At 37.9% G+C, this 21,294-nt stretch overlaps 1 protein-coding gene across 2 annotated transcripts in view; it reads left to right on the top strand.

Moving 5' to 3' along the window:
- LOC114043088 (sorting nexin-27) overlaps positions 1-21,294 on the top strand; it is a 74,814-nt gene that overhangs the window by 3,809 nt on the left and 49,711 nt on the right. For both annotated transcript variants that reach the window (XM_027862009.1, XM_027862010.1), the window contains exon 2: positions 19,520-19,751. In XM_027862009.1, the coding sequence (XP_027717810.1) occupies positions 19,520-19,751 (232 nt within the window). The remainder of the gene's footprint in view (positions 1-19,519; positions 19,752-21,294) is intronic.

The raw sequence follows: 21,294 nt of genomic DNA, 5'->3' as shown, positions 1-21,294 counted from the left end.
AGTCCCATTGAGATGGGCAATTGCCAATCACTGTAGTGTTTGTCTGTGATAGTACATAGGAAAATGTACCTTTTATCTCAGATCTTTTGCCCCTGAACAAAAATTAAAGCATTAGGAAAATGCCTACTGAAAATCGGTTGATTTTTATAACTTTTTAAAGAGAATTTCCAGGCCATAAATGTTTTTGGCTTTATTCTATGAGAATGTCTGTGGAGGAAAACATGGCTCTTCGAGAAGTGTCCATTGCAAGTCAAGTTCAAGAACAAAACCTTAACTGATTAATACCTCTTAGAAGAGCTGCTTTCTCCAGTGTGGCATGATTCTGCTCTCCAGTTAGTTTTGACAGAGGGAAATACCTATGTATTATACAACCGGGATTCTGGATTCAGTCTTTATTGTCATATTCACTGTGGGAAAGGAACCAAGGCTCTATTTAGAAAATTGATTTAATTGTTGTGTTCCTATGTTTTAATCTGGGTAGAAAAGCAGTTAAATGTTGCATAGAATAGAATAGTAGACTGTAGTATCAAGATTAACTTCACTTTTGTAGCTCTACCTGTATCACTTCCATGATTTAAGATGCTGCACCATCAACTTATTTATTTCTTTATTTTACTCTAAACAAAGTTCCTTGACTTTCTGGAAAAATGGTGGCACAGAATTTAGTAGGTTTATTTGGTTCTCCCATTCTTTCCAGTGACATGCCATTTTGGCCTCTTTGGAGTTCCACTGTGTCTTTGTAAACTCGGGTAGGAGGAGAAATTTGGTGGGCAATCAAATATTGGAAGATAATTTAATAGCTTTATGTCTTTATCCTCCTAATTATTTTCTAAGTTTTGTGAAACAGATGATTTAATAGGTATTTTGTGTCCTTGTTATATTCACTCAGCTTACTGCTGGTGAAGGAACTATATCATAATTATGAACTCAGGAAATAACTTAGTTTTGTAGAGAGAGTGGAAAACAATAAAACTAAATCTAGAAATAGCATGTACTTTCCTTTCAGAAGCAGCTCCCATAGCAGGGCTAAGACTAGGAGAAGGCCCTTTGTGAATATACATGTATTTGCCTCTGTGTATGGATAAGGTGGGGGGTATTCTGGGACCAGTTCTCTTTCCAGTCACATTGGCTTGGGACACCTTGCTTTCAGATGGTGTCTATGTTTGTTTCTGATGTGGACTTGTTAACGTGTCCCCTAAGGCCACAAATTACTTCTGAAATGAGTCTCATTGGGAAATCCTATGATCAGACACAGAAGTAAAGTGACTTAATTGACACAGTGAATTCATTGTGATGCTTAAAACCTGTGTACATCATTGCTATTTAACTGCAGTGGTTCCGGCTGTGCCTGTTAAAGCTCATTTGGTTAGAACTTCGTATTAATGAATCTCAGGTTTGATCTGAGTCAATTAGATTTACTTTGCTGTACCCCTAATTCTTGCTTACTCTCCTGAAAGTGGATACTGTTAGGCAAACAGGAGAAATACCTTAGGTATATGGCCCTGTATCCTCACAGCCAGAATAATGGCTCAAGGGAGATACTCTATCAGCTTATTCATTTGAAGGGTTCCCCAAGAAGTCTGTTTTTTCTCCGTATTCTCTCCCTTAGCATTCTAATTCGCTCTCGTGGCTTCAACTGCTCCCTCATAGAAATTGACTCTCATATCTCTGTTTTCAGTCTGCACCTTATTTCTGAGCTCCAGACCCATACCTTCATCTTCTTACAGGATATTTCCCCCTAAATGTCCTCTGGCATCTCAAGCTCAATTCCTAAAGGAAGCTTGTACCGTTTCTCCCTATGCCTGATTGTTTTTCCAACCTCATTATTTCTGACTGTTGGATTTTATCAGTCATTTAGTCACATGTTTGAAACCTTGGGGTTATCTTGTACTTTTTTTTCTCTGTGCGTTCATATCTATTTAGTGACCAAACCCTTTAGATTGCACTTAATCCTTCCATTGTCTTTGGCTTCAAATCTTTGGTGATTCCCTATTGTACATCAGGTAAAATTTAGACTCTTGTCTGGTATTCGGGGCATGCCACAATTTGGTGCTGTTCTACCTTTATTTTTTAGATGATTTCGATGAACAAAAGTCTTACTTTCCCTCCTCATTGAGGGGGAAGAATGAAAAACAAAACCCTTGTAACACATATACATAGTTAAGCAAAACAAATTTCCCACCTTAGCCATATTCAGAAACATGCCTCCTTTTGAGTCCAGGACCTCTTGGTCAGGATGTGGGCAGCACAGCTCATCATGGCTCCTTTAATGGTGTGGTTTGTCCTCCCCCTTCTTCAGCCTTATGATTCTCTTCTTTGTACTTGTATTGGCCTCACACAGGATTACTTTGCACCCAGAACACAGCCTGTAATGACCCACCCCTGCCTTTTTTTTTTCATGTTACTCTCTATGCCTGGAATGTCTTCTCTTCCTTCTCACCCTTATTTCCCCTCTCCCCACTGTGCTAAACCTGTTGAATTACTATCCATCCTTTTAAGACCACTGAAATGCCTCCTCTTCCATAAAACCCTTCTCCGAGTTGCATCTGGTGATGACCTTCCCCCCTTGAACCTTACATAACAGTTGATTTTGTAACTCTCTGATTTAGTTAGGTAATACTGTGTATTTTAGTCATCTGGTTTTCTGTCTTATTCCTCTGCCTGACTGTAAGCTCCATAAGGACAGGAAATGTGTCTTAATCTGAACTTTATAGCTTTCTCCACACCTATCACAGAGTTTCCACAGGGCACTTCGTAAATATTTGTTTAAGGAATCAGTGGTAGCTCACTACCATTTATTTCGTACATGAATGGCAGAACATGGCTCTTTGTGCTCAAACCTATGATATCCGGGAAGGGGATTGGTCTCTTTTTTACTGGAAAGGGAAATTGTCGCATAAGGAGGCTGAGTAGGTTTCTCAAGACTGAACCAGATTCAAAAATTCTAGTGTCTGGTTTCTTGTATTGTGTTAGGTTTTATTCCTTTGGCTTTTTTTTTTTTTAAGATAAAAGAGGAAAAATTCAAATTAAAAAAAAAAACACTTCGATTTAAGAGGGCAGCTGGTAGAGAGCAACTTGAATCTTTGGATATGTTTCAAGCCCCAAGTTACTATAATCTGATTTTTGAATTCCTAAGGAATAGAAGTAAACTGTCAGTTTCATCTTTAGGCTGCACATGTAGGATCTGTGCCTGCTACCCCGGTGGCTCTGTCACTTCTCTGCTGACTGCCCTCTGGATCTATTTCTCTTTCTTTCTTTCTTTCCTTCTTTCTTTCTTTCTTTCTTTCTTTCTTTCCTTCTTTCTTTCTTTCTTTCTTTCTTTCTTTCTTTCTTTCTTTCTTTCTTTCTTTCTTTCTTTCTTTCTTTCCTTCCTTCCTTCCTTCCTTCCTTATCTATTTCTTTAACGCAGAAGTGTTTCCTTTAATCCTTTTCCTTTTAGTGTGTTGTGTATTGGTGGAAGTTAAAGGAGTTAAAGACAGAAAAGAATCTATTTTAATAGCAAGGGTCACTTCCTCCTCCCATGTTCAATTTCAAAATGAAAGTCAAAGAAAAACATTTCAAACAAATACAAGGATTAATAATGACAATAAAGTAAATTCTCTTTGATTGAAATGTCATCCAGAATACTAAGAAGGTGAAGTTTTCTATTATGGAATGAGTCAAGTACTAAGTAACACACACACACACACACACACACACACACACACACACACACACACGGAATTCATTGGTAATTGTTAATTCTTTTGGCCCCTGCCAACTAAATGATATTCTTATAATAGTTGAGGAAATACTTAATCAGCAGGATATTTAATGACCTGAGCAAGAAATAAAGAATTCTGTGTGAGTACAGCTGTTTTCCTCTTACCTATGAACTTTCACTTTTAGAGAAATATCTCCCTTTAGTGATTTGTTTTTGTGTAAGCTACCTGAAAACTCTTCAGCCATGATTGTCAGACCTCATGGTAAGACTTCAAAAAGAGTACTTAATCTTCTGTGGACTTGAAACATAAGTGATTAGCTTATTCTGCTTTGGAAAAGTATGGAATGACCTACAGGAGTATGGTGGCATTATTTATGCAGTTATTCTTTTAGCTGGTTGCAAGAAGGGTTGTCTGCCAAAAAGTAACCTTACAGAAATATGCAATCGTTTACCTGTGTTGACTTTGAAAAAAAATAGTGTTGGGGTATTTTTGGAAGGTACTATGAGTATTCTGCATTGAGTTCTGTTGTCTGGTATATGTAAGCAGAGATGAAAACACTAATTTTGAGAATGGAAGTTTTGAAAACATTTGGCTTCCAGCTTCTCCAGCAGATCGGCCATTTGATGTACATTCCCTCGCCTTTCCTACTTTTGTTCCCCTAAGTTTCTTAATATCATTATTTTCTCTCCTCTTTTTTTTTTTTCCTCTCAGAAGTATCCCTACTACATACTAAATTTAATGCCTCTTGATCCCATTCTTTACCATTTTCTCCAGGATGTTGCTGTGGTAGACACCCCTCCTCTCTCCTCTCTTACCCATCCCCTTTCTCTCTTCACCTCTCTCCCTCTTTCCCTCCTCCTTACCTCTTCCCCCATCCACCTGTGTTTCTTCAATTTCTTTCTCCATAGATTTCTTTCCTACCTACCTACAAACTTACTTAAGTCACTCCAAACTTTAAAAAAGACTTCTTTGATCCTTCTGCCCTATACAACTGCAACCCTGTCTTTCTTCATTGCTAAAGTTTGTGTTTCAATGCATCATATAAACCCTGACAGATATACAGGTCAGTTCCTCACGGTGTAGAATCCTTGAAAACAGGAGAGGACAAAAAAGTAATTGCAATTGATAACACATGAAGCTTTACCCTTGAGTACTTGACTCTTCATTAAGAGAGGAAGGATATGTAATTTAACTTTAGTACCAGTATCCACAGCTTTTAAAAATAATAATAGGGGCAGCTAGGTGGCTCAGTGGATAGAGCTCTGGCCTTGGAGTCAGGAGAACCTGAGTTCAAATGCAACCTCAGACACTTGACATTTACTAGCTGTGTGACCCTGGAAAGTCACTTAACCCTGATTGTTCATCAAAAAAAAGCAAAACAAAAACAACAACAACAAAAAAACCCAAAACAAAAAGAGTTTAAAAAATATTAATAAACATAAACATTTAAGTAGCTCCTTAAGGTTTACAACATGCTTTACACATATCATTTTGCATAATCTTCACATGTTATCTCACATAATCTTCACAAGAGCCCTGGGAGGTAGGTGCTGTTATCCCCATTTTACGAATGAAGAAGCTGAGGCATACAGAGGTTAAGTGACTTGTCCAGGGTCTCACAGCTCATGCTTGAGGTAGGATTCAAACTCGGGTCTTCCTGACTCCAAGTCCATCACTCTGTTCACTGTGCCACAACAGCCAAGTTGTGTTGCTATCTAAAATTGTTTTTATTTATGGAGATGTAACCTTTGTATGTGTTGTCCTGTGGGTTTTGCTTTCTTCAGGATTCAATATCACCTTATGCAAATCTTCTCATATCTGTTTGAATTCTTCCTATCTATTAAGTTCCATATGGCATACTAATAATAATAATTTTTTTGCTTTCAGTAAACTTTTTGTGATATAAACCTAGACAGTGTTTGGGTCAAAGGTAGTAAACAATTTTGTGACCTTTTTTGTATAATTCTAGTTTGTTTTCCAACATGACTACCAAGTGACAGCTGGACCATCAGTAAATTAGTAGTATGCCAGTTTTGCCACAACTCTACCAACACTGAATTTTTCCTTTTATTATCTTGCCAATTTGAGTGTGCAGTGATTCCTCATAGTTTTTTAATTTGTATTTTTTAATTGCCTGTTAATTTTCTTGACAAAATTGTCCGAGCTCAGGCCAACAAGCATATATTAAGTACCTTCTAAAGTATTGAGGGCCAATTGGGGATACAAGGACAGGACAAAAAACAGTCCTTGTCAAGGAGATGGAAACAAGAATATATGGTGATTTTTTTTTTTTTTTGAGGAAGGAGCAAACATTATTAACTTTTCCAAAGGCTTTGCATAGGAAATGCCGTATAAACTGAACCTTGAAGGAATTTATGGATTCTGTGACAGAGGGAAGAGGAGTACATTCCAGGCACCAGAAACAGTGAGTGCAAGGCACCGAGGCAGGAGATTGAGTGCAGAGTTAGGGAAAGATCGAGTAGATCATAGCCTGTGTAAAGCGGCATATTGTGCAATAAACCTGGGAAGTTGGTCAGTCAGTAAACATTTATTAAGTGTCATCTATGTGCCAGACATTGCACCCCGGGCTGGGGATACAAAGAAATACAGAAGACGGTATCCTTGCTCTCATGGAGCTCACAATCTAGTGGGGCAGACAGCATGCAAACAACCCTGTGCAAACGAGATATATACCGGTTAAGCTGGAAGTAATATCAGTAAGGTACTTGAATTTAAGACAAAGGCTTTCTGTAGAAGGTGGGATTTTACCCAGAACTTGAAGGAATACAGAGAAGTCAGGAGGTAGATATGAGGAGGGAGAGTATTCCAGGTAATACAAGGGACAACCAATGAAAACGCCTAGAGTTGGCAGATGAGAGTATCTTGTTCAAGGAACATAAGGAGGCCAGTGTGGTTGGATGTCAGAGTACGTGGAGGGATGGAAGGACCCTGGAAAGGTGGAGGGGAGGCCAGGTTATGAAAAGCTTTGGATGCCAGAGGATTTTATATTTCATCCAGAAGGTGATAGTGAGCCAGTGGAGGGGGGTGGGAGTGGGTGGTGGTAGAATGGAGCCAGATTCTAAAGGGTATAACTACAGGCTGAGAAATTTGTATTGTCTTCTAAAAGCAATAGAGAAGCATTGAAGTTTCTTGAGCAAGGGAGTGACATGGTCAGATATTAATTTTTGTAGCTGTGTTGAGGATAGATTGGACAGGGTGAGACTGGAAGGTTGGAGTTCCACCTGAGAGGTTGTTGTAATGATTCAGGTAAGAGGTAATGAGGACCTGAAGTGGAGTGGTGGTGGTAGCAGTGTGAGTGGAGAGAAGAGAATGGATTTGAGAGACACGGTTGTGGAATCGATAAGACTTGGTAGCTGATTGAACATGAGGGGGCATTGTAAGGGCAGGGGAGTTAATGTAACTCTGAGGTTACAGAGCTAACTGACTGAAACAGAAATATTGAAATTTAGAAGGGGTTGAGTTTAGGGGGTATGTTATGTTGTAGACATGTTAAGTTTGAGGTTCTTGTGGAAAATCTGTATGGTGATATCACAGCAATATCAAATTGGTAATGTCAGACTGGTTATAACCAGCAAGATTAGGTCTGAGGGTCATCTCTCTAGAGAAGATAATTGAACTTATGGTGAACTTAGGGAGGTGATGAACTTGCTGAGGGGATAGTATTGAGAGAGAAAAGAAGAGAACCTAGTTTAGAACCTTAGAAGCCTCCAAACAGATGCTTTTATTTCCTCACCGTCTTTTCTCTCCTCAATCCCCTTTATCATAATTTCTATTCCAATCATTCTACTGAAACTGCTTTCTCAAAGTTTACCAATGACCTTTCTTCATGATCTTTCTAAACTTGATATTGATTTCACCTCTTCCTCCTGAAGAGTCATCTTTCCTTTGAATTCAAAGACATAGCCATCTCTCTTGGTTCTCCTTCTGCCTCTAACTACACATATATCTTCTTTGTTAGCCCCTTATACACCTCCCATGCACTTAATGTGGATGTTTCTGAGGTCAGTCTTTGGCCTTCTCTTTCAATTGTTAATCTCATTCATTACATTCATTACTACCACTTGAACGAAAGGTGCTCGGGTATATGTCTATAGCCCTGACCTCTTCTGTGCTGCACTTTCACACTTCCAGCTGCCTGCAGGAGGTCTCCATTTTGATGTCTCACTGACTACAATGTTGAGTTCAACATGTTCAAACCAGAGCTTTATTATCATTTCTTTGAAACTTGTTTCACCTTCTGACCTTGTTTGTCAGTGCCAGTAGCGTCACCATTAATCCAATTTTCCATTTTCACAACTTGGGGATTATTTTTGACTTCTCTCTCTCCTTTAATCCATAAACAATCAGTTCACCAATTGCTGTCAATTCCATATCTCTGCCCTCTCATCCCCAATTTCTATTCCATTGCAACCAGCTGAACATAGAATCTCCTAAGTACCTACCTTAATTATTGTAATAGCTTCCTTTTTTGTTTTTTTAAACTTTTTATTGAATTCTTTCTTTTATATCACCTTTGTTAACAAATACAGCTCTCTTTCCTCCCCAACTCGGAGAATCATCCCTTGTAACAAAGAATAAAAAGGATACAGAGAAAAAGCTGTTTAGTAAAGCTAACCAGCAGATTAGTCAAGTCTAACAGTATCCGAAGGGTGCTGTGTCCATAGCCCCCCCACCTCTGGTAAGTAGGGTCTCCCCTTTTCTTCTGGGTCAGCCTTGATCATTATAATAAAGTAGCCTTTGATCAGTTATTCCTACTTCTACTCCAGCATCCTCTTCCTAATCTATCCTTTATACTGCTACAGGTTTTTGTTTTTTTTTAACGAGTCTTCCTTCTAAAGAGATTTAATTATGTCATTTCTCTTTTCAAAATTCTTTAATACCTTCTTGTTGCCTACCTGGTGGATTTCAGGCTTTTTTTCTTAAGTGCTCAATATCTGGGCGCTTGCAAGGCATTGTGCTTTGGCACATATTCTCAGCCTCACTTAAATTGAACTCTCTGCTTTTCTCCTTCCCTGACTTTGCCCATGGTTTTTTTTTTTCCCTGGGCTTAGGATAACTTCCCATCCTCAATTTACACCGGTTGGATTCGTTTGCGCTTTGAAACCCAACTCAAATGCTACCTTCCCCATGAAATTTTCCTGGTACCCAGTTGATAATGACATTTTCTTTGGACCTCATATTACCTCCTGTTTTGTAAACCTTCAGTGCATGCCTCTAATATTATATAGGTTAATATTAATTAAGTAATAAATAATTTAAGGTTGTCTGTGTTTGTATTTTATCCTCTTGCTCTAGACTGTAAACTCCCTAAAGGGGAGAGACTCACACAGTGTTCTGCACATAATGAATGCTTAATAAATGTTTGAATGAGTAGCAGTGGAGCATTTAGTAATCTATGGATTGTTATAGGGTGGTGGTTTATATATTGTGTCTTAAAAAGATGGAATTTTTTTCTCTCACATTTTGGTTACTTTGGATTTTCCATGTTTAGAAACTACCTCTTCATTGTACTATCTAAATTTCATCCTGAGTTGTGTTATTTTTACTTGTATTGATCTCAGTGAAAATATAAAACTAAATTTCTTTTGTAGAATCACTTGGCTGGTGGGCTACTTTAGCTTAGCTCTTTATGTTCTGATTAGCATTTATATATGCCTATATGTTTGTGTCCCCCATGGTTCTATACCTTAGGCATATTAAGTATGTGCCTCAGTCCCTCAGAGTGTGGTTATCATCTCTAATTGCTCAACTTAAGATAAGTTTGCACTGAAAGAGTTGTTTGTTAAACAACTGCATCAAAAATAAATTCTTTTTTATTTTTAATTTACAGTTCCAAATTCTTTCCTATTCCTTTCCCTTCTACCACCTATTGAGAAGGCAAGAAAACCAAAATCCTTCACAGAGATGTATAAGCATGCAAAAGAAATTTCTGCATTAGCTATGTCAAAAAAAATCAATTTGTACTTAGTTTATCTGCTTTCTATTTGGAGATAGCATATTTCATCATGAGTCTGTTGGAGTTGTAGTTGGTCATTGTGTAGATCATTTACTAAGTTTTTCAGAGTTAATTATCTTAATATTGCTGTTGTTGTATAAATTATTTTCCTGGTTCTGCTTACTTCACTTTACATCAGTTCATACAAGTCTTCCCAGACTTTTCTGGTGTCCACCCCTTTATCATTTCTTATAGTACAGTTGTATTCCATCACATGCATATTCCATAACTTTTTTAGCTGTTCCCCAATTGATGGGTATCCTCTCAATGTCCAATTCTTTGCCATCACAAAAAGAACAGCTATAAATATTTTTGTACATATGGGTACTTTTCCTCTTTCCTTGATCTCTTTGGAAGAAATTCTTTTTTCGTTCTGTGCTATTTTTCACACATGAAGGCAATGCTGCTAACTTGTCACCAGTAGATAATTGTTTGATTTCCAGTGATGTGGATAGATTTGCCCTGGTCCACAATTTGGGAAATGGCCGACTGGGATTAAAGGACTGTGGCTATAGATTGAATAGAGCAAACTAAGTAGTTCACGGGAATTGAGTCCATGAACTTGGCTTAATTAGCCACAAAATTTAGTGAAACAGAACTTTTTAAAAAATCAAGGTTTCTTTCAAACCTCTAAATTAGATTTGTAGCTACTTTTGTATAAGATTCAGTACTTTTTTTTTTAAGTGACTTTTTTCATCTTCAGTGGTAGTAGTGGTAATGCAACATAAGAAAGTAAGAAGGAAGTAAGGTTGGGAAAACCACTGTGGTGATTTTTTGACCTTTTTACCCCCTATTGGAATTACCACCTTGGACTATTCCCCTAATTTTTGGAAGAAATGTCCAGTCTTGCTGGGTTGGCAGTGGAAAGTCTTTGAAGACCAGAAAAGATCACCTCATGGCAGATATTTGGCGATTTCATCTTGAAAACCTTAAATTCCTGTTGTACTTTGTGTTTGATGTTATCTGAAGTGATAAGGGCTTGAGGCTTGAATTTTGTTATCTTTATCTTTGCAAAAAGGCACATGATTATTCTTAGAATTCACCTGAAATAAAGGCTTGTTGTCTTTTTTTTTAATATCAAAATGGTTATTTCTTATTCTTTTCCTTCCTACTCTCCTTTGGCATAAATTTGAGCTGCTTGGGATGTGCTTATCCTTTTAAAAACAAATTTAGTTTACTTTTTAATTTTAAGCCTTTTGAATGGAAGAAAACTTATTTTTAATTGTGCCTATATTGAATGCCACGTTCTAATTTTTTAAACATGTAATTTTGTTGCTTATAATAGAAAGCAAAGTAGTCACTGTCATAATACTGTACTTGAACAATTTAGGACATAGCATATTAGTACTTTTCTGAAGTAGTAGAACCAGTGTGAGGTTTTTTGTTTTTTGTTTTTTTTCTTTTAAAGTATTTTCTTGTTCAGTCATTTTCAATTGTGTCTGACTCTTTCTGATTCCATTTGGGGTTTTCTTGGCAAAGATACTGGAGTGGTTTGCTGTTTCCTTCTCCATCTTCATCTCATTTTAGAGATGAGGAAACTGAGGCAAAGACGATTAAGTGATTTGCCCAGGATCACACAGCTAGTAAGTGTCTGAGGCCAGATTTGAACTCGGGAAGATGAGTCTTCCTGACTTCAGGTCTGGGCACTTTATCCACTGTGTAGATCTTAGAAATAATTTAGTCTAAACCCCTCATTTTATAGATGAGAAAATTGAAGCCCACACAGGTGACTTGCCCAAGGTCACATAGGTAGTAAATGGATGTAAAGCTCAGATTTGAACTAAGGTTTTTTTTTTTTTAACTCCAAACCCACATTTTCTCTTGTACCGTAATATTTAGTATCTTTAGATGACCCTAATATTCAGAGACTTAGGATTCTGCCTTTTATTTTAAAAGAGAAATGGATGAACTTTCTCAGTTCCCCAGTTGCCTATGTATGCATGCAGTAAGTATGCATGTGTGTATGCACACATACACACATATATGGATACATACATGCATACATATGTGTTCGTGTATGCGTGCTTAACTCCTTAAAAGCTTAGGTATATTTTAAAATAAATACTATATCTAACTGATTCTTTGTCTTTAGGATTATAGAATATTTATAGTTCCATTCTGCCTTTGTATTAGAAGATTTTGAGGTTTGGGGATTTTCCGCTTTTTCATGTTCCTCTTGGATGAAATGGTAAAGCACGAAAGATAGATGAGTCTGATTTATGTTGATCTCACTGTGCCTCCTAATTGTTGAGGAGAACAGAAAGTCATGGGTTAAAAGTGCATCTTAAGGAGGGAGCAGCTCATTAGATATTTGGGTCTTTTCTCTCCCCTTTTGAGAGCTGACCAATAGTGGATAGACGCTTGTCAGTTAGCCACAGCCAAGAGCTTGAGATTTGGCTCTAATAGATGAGTTGTAACTTTCTTTCACTTCCTACTCTTTCTTTTAAGTGTATTCTCAGTCTTGCTTATTTATCCTCCTGGAGGGTAAGAAAAGAGTCTTAACCTTTGGGTCACTAGTTATTTTTGAGGTTGAGTGGGTTCCATAGAGTGATGAAAATCTGTACAATTTGACCCTTTTGAGGTCAACTTTTGTTGTGTATCAAGAAACAGGCCTAGAATATATGACTTCTTTTTCAAGAAATTGAACTTCTTGGTCTTCTTGTCCCCAACAGGTAGAAACTTGTCAGAAGCATTACGGTAAAATAGTGTTGCAGAATGATGATTCTAGGAGTTATCTAAAATATTTAATAAGGCAAGAGTTCTTTGCTGTTTTGTGTGCCATGAAGCCCTATGGACCCCTTAGAATCATATTTTAAAAATAAAATACATATGATTACAAAGGACTAAGAACTTCTGTCATAGGAAGGCAAGAAAGGGGAAAGACAGTTACTTCCTACCCATTCAACAAGCATTTGATTGTAATTTGGGGGGTTTTGTCATCTTGTAAAAGTTTTCTGCTTATATTTTGTATTTGGCAAAGTTGTTTCTGACTGAAAAGTGCACTGAATTTGTGTGGGCGAGTGGGAAGAGAGGCAGGGGTAAATGTTAAAATTTTAAAAGTTTTTCTTGAGTAGTAACTGGTTTAAAAAGAGTTATGTTGTAGGAGAAAGAAGTGACATTTTTCTAATAAGATTTCTGCTGGTGTTTTTTTCCTTCGTAGAGCAATTGGAATAACTCACCATATTTTGCCATTGAATTTTGGTAGGTGTCTTGATTGTTATGTGACCTTTTCACTTGGAGAGTCTTTTATGTCTTTAGGGCAGATTGAACCTAACCTTATATTTTTATTGAGAGCTTTGTCACATTCTAGAGTGACATAAGATCTCGGTAGGGACCAGAGAGGCAGTCCCAGCATGTTGGGCGTTAGCTTAGGTTTGCAGTTGATCAGAAAGTTTGGGAGTATTTCTGTGACCTAGGAGCCTTCCATATGTAAATTGGATATAAAGAGGCTGATTTTTGGGGAGGATTGAGGACTATTTAGTATTTGTTCAATGTCCTGAGAGGAGAGAAATGCAGAACATCTGACTGAAACAGTCAAAGCACAGCCCTTGAAAGCTAATGTGTTGGAATGCAGAAGAGGTTTTACTAACAAGCTTGCGCTGCTCCATTTTTGGCCATGTTTATTGCTTATGCTTGTGTCTCATGACACAGGAGTAGAATAGTCGAGGGCAAAGTGCAGCAGGATTTTGAGAGAATCACTCATTGAGTGGGAAGAAAAGAATGCTGATTTGAAGTCGGAGGCCTTGGGTTCAAGTCTTATCTCTGTTTCCCGCTTCTTGGATGATCACAAAGAAGTCACAACTGTTCTGGGCCTCAGTTTTCCCATCTATAAAATGAGGAGATGAGATTGGACTGGATAAGCCTAGATGAGTTCCAAGGTCTCTTCTGATTTTATATCTGTGACTTGTTATTCGATGTATTAGGTGTTTGCCTAAATAAGGTATGATTCATAGGGAACAGTTTGGTTGAAAGGGAGGCCATCCTTTGTTGTTCACTTGTTTAACTGTAGATTTAAAAAGACAACTCCATGGTAAAGTGATGGGGCAGTCTCTATTTTAATAGTCTAATCTTCATTCTTAGCTAGCCTCTTCCAACCTGTCACCAAGCCAATAAACAGACAGAGGAAATGCTTCCTAATGTGCTGCCAGGGGTCTGTTTTCCCCTAAATTGTGAGGTCTTTTAATCCAGTTTGTAGGAGGAGTTGGGGGGGGGGGAGCAGTTTACAAAATATTTTTAAAGATAGACTATCAGAGTAGAATGCATTAAAGTCTTATACACTTATATCCAAAATTAGGAATCTAGACCTTCCAATAACAGTTTGAATCAGATTTGCTGTTCAATACAATTAATATCACCTCTATTTGGATAGCATTTTACGGAGTAGTTTCCTATGTGTTTTGCAATTTGATCCTCACAACAACCCTGTGAGGTTGGTGGGGGCAAGTACACCACTTTACAGACAAGGAACTGACTCAGCTCAGAGTGGTTAAGGTCATGCCACCAGGAAGTGAGGGGCAGAGCCAGACCCTGGACTCGAGTCTCCTGACTCCGGCTCTGGGATTTTTTCATTCCTCTGTCTCTTCTTGGGAGAAAAAGGTGCTGGACTAACTCTGTAGTCAACTTTCTCGTCGTCTTAGTTATTAGAAGGCTTGGATTTTTTATGTCTATTTTTTTTTTCTAATAGAGGGTTGAGACATAAAGTCAAGCAGAAGTAGCCCAACTATTTTCTATGGAAAATAGGGGAATTGGGAAAGGTTCCCAGATTGGATTGACTTTCCGTGAAGATTTGGGTGCTGAAGAAAGCAATGTGTGGCTTCTCCAGGAGGAGTGTTGTGGGTGTTGCATTATACATCACATTTCTGAAGGTTAATCCACTCACCTCCATCCCTGTCTCCCCTCCCTCACCTTCCTGGCACTGAAGAAGCTACTATAAAAGTTCTCCATTCTCCTTTTGCAGGATAGATGTTTATGGCGTGGGACTCAGGTTGTAGAATAAAAAGAAGGTTGGGGCTGAATCCCCACTCTAAAGTGAGTTTGGAAGGATTTGAAAAAGTTTCTGATTAGATAGACTTCCTTCTCCAGGGACCTTAAAATGACTGCTTTGTGTTTCAGGTCTGCTTCAGTCTTTGGGTCTTAATGACAGCACTTTTATTAAAGTCTTCCTCCTTACTAGAAGTTATAGGAATTTCCTGTCTACATTTTGCACTATCTCCTGGAGATCAGATAGATAGTAGTTAACCACTTGATGACACATGGTAGTATTAGTAGTATGCCATAGACAGTGTAGTGACTCCTTGCTGTAATACATATGACTGAGTGGTTGTGTCATTGCTTTTTCATTCAGAATAATGGTCTCTATTACTATCAGCTCTTTAATCAGTCGAATGCAAACTTTTTCTTCATCTCCCTGGAAGGCTTTAAATCAGTTTAGCTGTTTGCTCAGCTGGTTAGGCTAACTTCAGTTAGAGTCTTACTTGAAGCCACTCCTATTATCCAGCCTAAGTACCATCCTGAGGGAAGAGAAAGGAAAGGAATCAGCATTTATATGGCACCTACAGTGTTCTGGGAACTACACTAAGCATTTTACAACTTTTATCTCATTTGAGCCTCATAATAGTTTTGTGAGGTGGGTATTGTTCTATCTCCATTTTACAGTGGAGGAAACTGAGGCAAAGAGAAGTTAAATGACTTACCTACCAAGGGTCACACAGCTGGTAAGTGTCTTAAGTTCAGTTTTGAACACGAATCTTCCTGACCTCAGACCAGCACTTCTACCACTTAACTACCATGGGAGGAGATGTATGATGGAAGAATTTCACTAATATGATAAAATGTTCTGGTGAGGCTGAGGACATAGAGTAAATTTGGCAATAGCCAATTGTCTCAGGGGATGATATTTTAGATTTCTTTGTGAGAGGGTTTTTTGGGAGGGAAGGGTTTAGGAGATTGTGCTTTTAATGCCAGTTTCTCTTTGAGTAAGCACAAATGGTATATCATAGATTGTCTTTTATTATTTTCTTTCTGTTTTGGTTTGGGAAGTTTGTTTCTTTGTTGATTGTAAGACAAGCCATTGTATCAAAGTCCATCTTTTGGTCCCCAAAGCTTTTAATTGGAGGGATCCTTCATGCATTTCTAGTAGTTATTGCCTGTAGATAGATGGCCTTACAGGATTCCAATTTTGACTTATGGAAGTGATAGGATAGTAGGAAAAATGAGAGAAATTGGTGCTAAGAGGGGGCTATATGTAAATAGGGTAACAGTTGAGAGTGAGTATGGATCCTCAAAGTATCTTACCAGTGTAACGTACTGTGTTAAACCACTGTGGGGCATTTGTAACCATAGTTTTTAATTGTTTTTTTATTGTTTCAGTATTTCATAAGATCTACAAATTCCTCATAGATGTGTAGTTCACACTAGAATCCCTTAGTACATGGTTCCATTAATTACTGTCTCTCCCCCACCTCATTCATTTAGTGGCCAAACCATTGGCGTACAGTAGGCATTTACCAAATATTTATTGGATGAATGAGTACAGAGATGAACAAGATGGTATCTCTTGCCTTAAAGGAGTGTACAAACCTAATATGGAAAGAGTGAAGATACCTTGAACCTTAATAGGTACAAGGCAGAAGGTGATATTAACTGTATTACAGAATAACAGAATGATGTCAAGTTTAAAAGAGAGAGAGACACACACATTGCTTCTCACATGGAAGTAGGGAAAGGAAAATTTGATAGAGAAGATAGTATTTAAATTGGCCATTGGAAAAATGGATGAGATTGGGAGAATATTGTAAGCAAAATCATGGAGGTGGGAAGCAGTGCTGTTTGGGGAATAGTGAATTATCTAACTTGGTTGGATTGTGTGCTGTATGAAAGGAAATAAAACTGGAAAAGTGATTTGGAGCAGGTTGCTGAGACCCTTGAATGTCATGCTAAGGAGGACTTTTGTTCAGTAGGGAATCATTGAAAGTTTTTGTACAAAGGAATGTTACACTAGCAAGGAAAGCAGAATACTGTCAAATTTCTTTCTTGTGCCCTATTTATTATTGAATTTGTTTAATATTCTTTTGTCTCCCAAATTTCCTCAGGAATTGGGACATGTGTAATTTCGCTGTAACCGTAGCAGTCTTAGAGAGATGAAGGTGTTATGTGAATTCCTGTGATCATAGAGACTTCTTAATTCTTAAAATGAGAGGACTGTTTATGGAGTCAACCATCAAACCAAGTTTGACCTCTTTTTATCCTTTTGTAACTGAAGGAATGTCCACTTCTGCTTTAACTTGTGGAATATACAACATTCCTTCCACAGCTGAACCAAGTAAATGTTAGCATATATGTTTAGAATGTAATGGTTAACTCTTTCCTGTCACTGTTTGACATTGTGGGTGCTCAACTTGCCCTTTTTATGTGAAAAGCAAAGATGAAAACTGCAGCGTAGGCTAAAGGATACAAATGGTCTGATTACAGAGCTTTTCCTGGAGTCTCACTTCTGAGTTTCTCTGACCATTTATAGGGCTTGTTACCTTGAACCATCTAACACTTTAATTTGTGAAAGATGTTGTAGGTAGTCTTTTAATTAAGAAAAAAATTAAGTCAGTTGAGAAATGGCCATTGAACAGATTTACATGGTGTCTGTTCCTGAAAGTTTCCCACAAAGTAAATTTCACTTAAATGCCTAATAAAATCTATTGGTCTTAGTTCAGACATGTTATTATTTAAATTTCCATCGTTACATGGAATAGCCTCATTTTCTCCTTTCCAGCTGTTTAAGCAAAACAAAAAACTTCCCAAATTCCTAGCCAGCTTTTCAGATATCTATGTTGATGGGGACCAAGGAGAGAATGGGTGAATAAAATCCACCCTTGATTTGTCTAGCTTCAATTTTACCTAACATCTCTTTCTCTTTCCTACCTTACTTTTCCCTAGAGGTGCTAATCAGTACACTGTTAAAGTCTGATTTCAATGCTGTACCTTTGGATGAAGGTGTTCGTAGTGATACGACCAAGTCACAGGCAACAAGACAGAGGAAGCCATGTGGTGCAGTGGAAAGAGTGATGTGCACTTGGTGTTTGTTGAAGTTCAGAATTAAAAAAAGAAAAAAGTGCTGAATTTTAGAGTCTTAGAATCTGGGTTTGAATTCTTGTTCTTTGCCATTTACTACCTGTGTGATGAGGGGCAAGTTATGTAAATCTCTGTGGGACTCAATGTCCGTATCTGTAAACTGGAAGAATTGGAATAGATGACCTCTGAGGTTTTTTCAGTACTAAATTTGTGATCTTGTAAAGTGAGAGGAGAAATCCTTAATAGTCCAAAAATGGAATTATAAATCACTGAATATAGAGTTGACTATATTTTTGATTACTGACCCAATCTGGATTTATATCTCCAACTAACCACTGGCTTTCTTTGGGATTCTGTGTGTATAAAGTAGTGTGTTTACTGGCACTCCAGTTCATTGCGCTCAGACTGATGAACCAGGCAGGCTGAGTGATCTCCTGGCCTGTTTATACGTATTTTAGCTACCAGAGATAATTCCAGTGACAGAAAAGTTTGTGGTAGGTTTGTTACTAACCTTAGCACCCCTTTCAGGAAGGAAGAATTGATGGTTTGGGTCAGAACTGAAAGAGAGGTCAGTTTTCTTTGGAGATAGGCTCAAATATCAAATTGGTTAGAGGCCAGGTGTGTGTGTTGTGTCTGACTCTTGTGGGACATCCATAGGAGGTTCCGCTTGGGCCAGTTGCCCAATGATTTTTACTGACTGGATCCTCCTCTTGGTAAGGCAGTTTGATTATTGGGTAAATTTTTTAGGACTTGGAAACTTTCTGTACAAAAACTGTAGATTTCTGGATGTTGTGGTTTATTTCTTTGCCAATTCTGTGTACATACTGACATTGGGGAAGGAATGAGGACACGGGCTTCTTCTCTGGGATGCAAGTGAAAGAGATTTGTGTGTGTTCTAGTTCAGACTGACTAGACCAAGCTTTGGGTAGAAATCACATAGGAGAGAGATAAGGTGAATTGGAATAAGTAGGGGAAATGAAGCAAGTTGGGTAGGAAGTTTCTTTCAATCTCAGTACCAGCTGATGCAGTGAAAACATAATTTGGTATGAAGAGAAATTTCATTTAATTCCTAAGGAAATTTCTTCCTCTAGAAGAAATTAAGTATTGCAGTGAGAAGGGCAGGCCATTTGGAGGATATGCTTACAAATCGGAGAGTAATATAAAAGTACATCCATTAAACTGTACTTTGAAAACTAAAGAGATGAATTTGTTAAAAAAAAAAAATCCATTTAACCAAATTCCCCTGGGGTTACAAAGGACAATCATTCTGTTCAAATGACTTCAGTGGCAGGAGACACTTGGATTGGGCTTTGTACCTGAATAGTTCAGATGAGGAAATTGGACTGTTTAGCCTAAAAAGCTTTGTTTTCCCCCTTGGCTTCACCCTGTTTCTCATGTACGATATAGCTGTGTATAAGATTGCAGACCTCTCGCCTGTTTCTATTAGATTTTTGATAGATATGTTTTCATATCAGGATCTTTTAAAGACAGATTTTTTTTTTGCACACAAACCAGTTTTTAAAAAATCTTTAATGAATTAATTAAATCTGTTCCAAGTAACTAGATAAAGGCTGTATTATAACAGATAGTAAGAGATATTTTGTCCATAGCAGAACACATGGATGTGTCTAGAGTTTCCTTCTGTTTCTGTTGCCTTGATTTGGGAGGGGCCTGGGAAGGAGTCATGGACTCTTATGCCTCATGGGTTTGTTTTTCCTCTTTCCACCCCCCCCAGGAATGGCGTGAATGTGGAAGGGGCAACACACAAGCAGGTGGTGGATCTGATCCGAGCTGGTGAAAAGGAATTGATCTTGACAGTGTTATCTGTACCTCCTCATGAGGCAGATAACCTCGATCCCAGTGATGACTCATTGGGACAGTCCTTTTACGACTATACGGAAAAGCAAGCGGTGCCCATATCAGTCCCCACATATAAACATGTGGAGCAGAATGGCGAGAAGTTTGTGGTAAGTGTCAGCCTGACTTCATCTTCAAGCATCTATACTTCATTTTCCTCCATTTTGTTGTTTTTAATGTTCTTAGAACAATAATATGTAATGTCTATCTTTGACACATGTTGGTTTCCTTCTAAGAAAGTGGTACCTACAGAAATAATAGACCTTGGGTAGTCAGGTTTGCTGTCATTGGGAATATTTCGGTAGATGGGCAAAGAGTCTCTCTCTGTCTCTTTCTCTCTCTCTCTCTGTCTGTCTGTCTCTCAGGTATAATTCTGATTTTTTCCCCTTCCTCAATAGCTCTTAGCTTTCTTGTGTTCTGGTATTTTGTAAATATTTGTAGGATTTTAAAATTGGCATTTCTGTTTACTTAAAAGTAGTCTTTCCCTTCCTCTTGTCTACAAGTGGATAAAGCATGATCAGTTGAAAAAAGATGGTATCCCTAGATTATCAAGGCAGTACAGCCCTGTTTTAGAACTACCATTTTGCTTCTCATCCTTCTAGTTTGAATAACCTCATCAAGTTTTCATTGTCTTCCTTTTGGCAATATGGGACTGCTAGGATTTAACGCTGAGTTTTCTGAGTCCTGATTGCACTGTAAATGTAACACACTTGAGTTATTTTACACATTTCCAATCTGTTGCTGTTCTTCCAGAGATGTAGAAAGCTCATCCTAAGTCCTGGGTGATGTATTCCAGTGCATTTCCTGGTGTCTTTGTTTGCTCTTAAAAATCTCATTGTCAGTGATAGCCTAATCTTCTTGATTTTTCTCTTGACTACAATTATACTTTATTTACCCGTGATCAAATGAAAGGGTAGTGTTAATGAGAAATATTCATTATTCTTTGTGGGAAGTGCAATGGGTTATGTTATTTGCTGGCAAGCAGGTCACATACGTTTAAGAAGGCCTGATAGCTGTATTTGCATCTCAGCTTGGGAATCAACCATTTTGTGGAAATGAATCTGTAGACTTGTGGTGAATTCATTCTGGTGACAGGGGTGGTAGTACAAAATACAGTTAGAGAAATTGCAACGAAATTGCTTTATTTGTGACAGAATTTTGTAGTTCAATGAAATGTATTAGCACATAGGTTCCATGTCGGTATGTTTTCCATGTTTTAGGGGAGCCCACATGTTCAAAGTTTTGCTTTTTATAGAATTTTGTTCTTTACAAAAACTGCAGTTTGTTTAGTCAGGAGATTTGTTACATTCTTGTTTTATGGTGATATGACACAAGAAATCAGATTCTAGGTCAGGGAGACTTGGACAGAAACTGAAATGTTTGAGGATAAGCCTAGGATTTGGGGAATCTCTACTCAGAAAAGGTAGTGGACTTGACATCTAAAAACAACCTGTTTTTGGTTAGTGGTGCCTGAGCAGTTGGTAATGCTTTTAACCCTGACTCATTGTTCTTATTGACTGTAGAAGTAATGTGGTTTCATTCATTCCCCATTTTAGGTTAGGGACCCAGTTTGCTTGAAAATATGTTCTTGTTCTCATTCTCTTATCCTTTTAAGTTCTCAAGGAGCTTTTAACAAGATATGCTAAGAACTAA

Source organism: Vombatus ursinus, unplaced genomic scaffold (genome assembly GCF_900497805.2).
Source record: "Vombatus ursinus unplaced genomic scaffold, bare-nosed wombat genome assembly UNPS02014768.1, whole genome shotgun sequence".
In the NCBI taxonomy this organism is placed as follows: domain Eukaryota; kingdom Metazoa; phylum Chordata; class Mammalia; order Diprotodontia; family Vombatidae; genus Vombatus; species Vombatus ursinus.
Note: the sequence above shows the minus strand (reverse complement) of the source record. Positions and strands in the feature narration are given on the sequence as shown.